At 41.9% G+C, this 1,014-nt stretch overlaps 1 protein-coding gene across 1 annotated transcript; it reads left to right on the forward strand.

Moving 5' to 3' along the window:
• The first annotated feature begins 249 nt into the window (after positions 1 to 249).
• LOC125834799 (uncharacterized) lies at positions 250 to 780 on the forward strand. The gene is made up of 2 exons (XM_049513951.1): positions 250 to 442; positions 512 to 780. The coding sequence occupies exons 1-2, from the start codon at positions 250 to 252 to the stop codon at positions 778 to 780; spliced, it is 462 nt and encodes a 153-aa protein (XP_049369908.1).
• The last annotated feature ends 234 nt before the right edge of the window (positions 781 to 1,014 follow it).

Genomic DNA, 1,014 nt, shown 5'->3' on the forward strand with positions numbered 1-1,014 from the left:
AAGGCGGAGTTAGCCGCTTATCAACGAAAATTTCTATCTTAAATTTGGTATAACCAATGGAAGGAAGGGAGACTAGAAGATGTGGGTCCTCTTGATTGGGAGAAATTTAAGACTGCATTTCTTGATAAGTTCTTTCCCCTTGAGATGAGGGAACCAAAAGTGCTTGAGTTCATCAATCTTCGTCAAGGAAGTATGAGTGTGAGGGAATATGCTTTGAAGTTCACTTAATTGTCTAAATATGCTCCAGCAATGGTTGCCGATTCAAGGTCCAAGATGAGTAATTTTGTTTTGGGTGTGTCCGAAATGGTGGTTAAAGAGTGTCGTACCGCCATGATCATCAATGACATGGACATCTCTCGTCTCATGGTTCATGCACAACAAATCGAAGAGGAGAAACTTAAAGAAAGGTCAAGGGTAACAAAGAGGGCTAAAACCAGTTTTGGTAATTTCTCACATGCAAGGTCCGATGCATATGGTCATCCTAGATATTGACAAGGGTGTTCCGGTCAAGGTTCCTATAATGCCCCTTCTAAGTTCAACAAAGAGAGGGTGTATAACCCTAAACCTCAAGGAGGGAATAATGGTGGATCTTCATTGCCTAGGTCTACTTGTGTTAAGTGTAGCAAGAAGCATGATGATAAGTGTCTAGCCGGCACGGATGATTTCTTTAGTTGTGGTAAGAGTGGTCATAAGATGAGGGATTGTCCAATGCTTATGGCTAAGGGAAGAGAGGGAAAGCAAGCTCCTGCTAGTGGTTCGGGTTCCAATGCTCCCAAGTAAAACTGTTTATATGTACTCCAGACTCGTGGTGACCAAGAGGGTTCTCCGGATATAGTTATCGGTATGTTGAAAGTTTTCCAACTTGATATATATGCTTTACTTGATCCCGGTGCTACCTTGTCTTTTGTGACACCATATGTGACTATGAGGTTTGATGTTCTTCCGAATGTGTTGTTAGAATGCTTTTCTGTTTCTACCCCCTGTTGGTGATTCTATTTTGGCTAGGAAGGTCTA

Source organism: Solanum verrucosum, unplaced genomic scaffold, assembly GCF_900185275.1.
Source record: "Solanum verrucosum unplaced genomic scaffold, falcon-dt-bn FXZP01000073.1, whole genome shotgun sequence".
NCBI classification, from domain to species: Eukaryota; Viridiplantae; Streptophyta; class Magnoliopsida; order Solanales; family Solanaceae; genus Solanum; species Solanum verrucosum.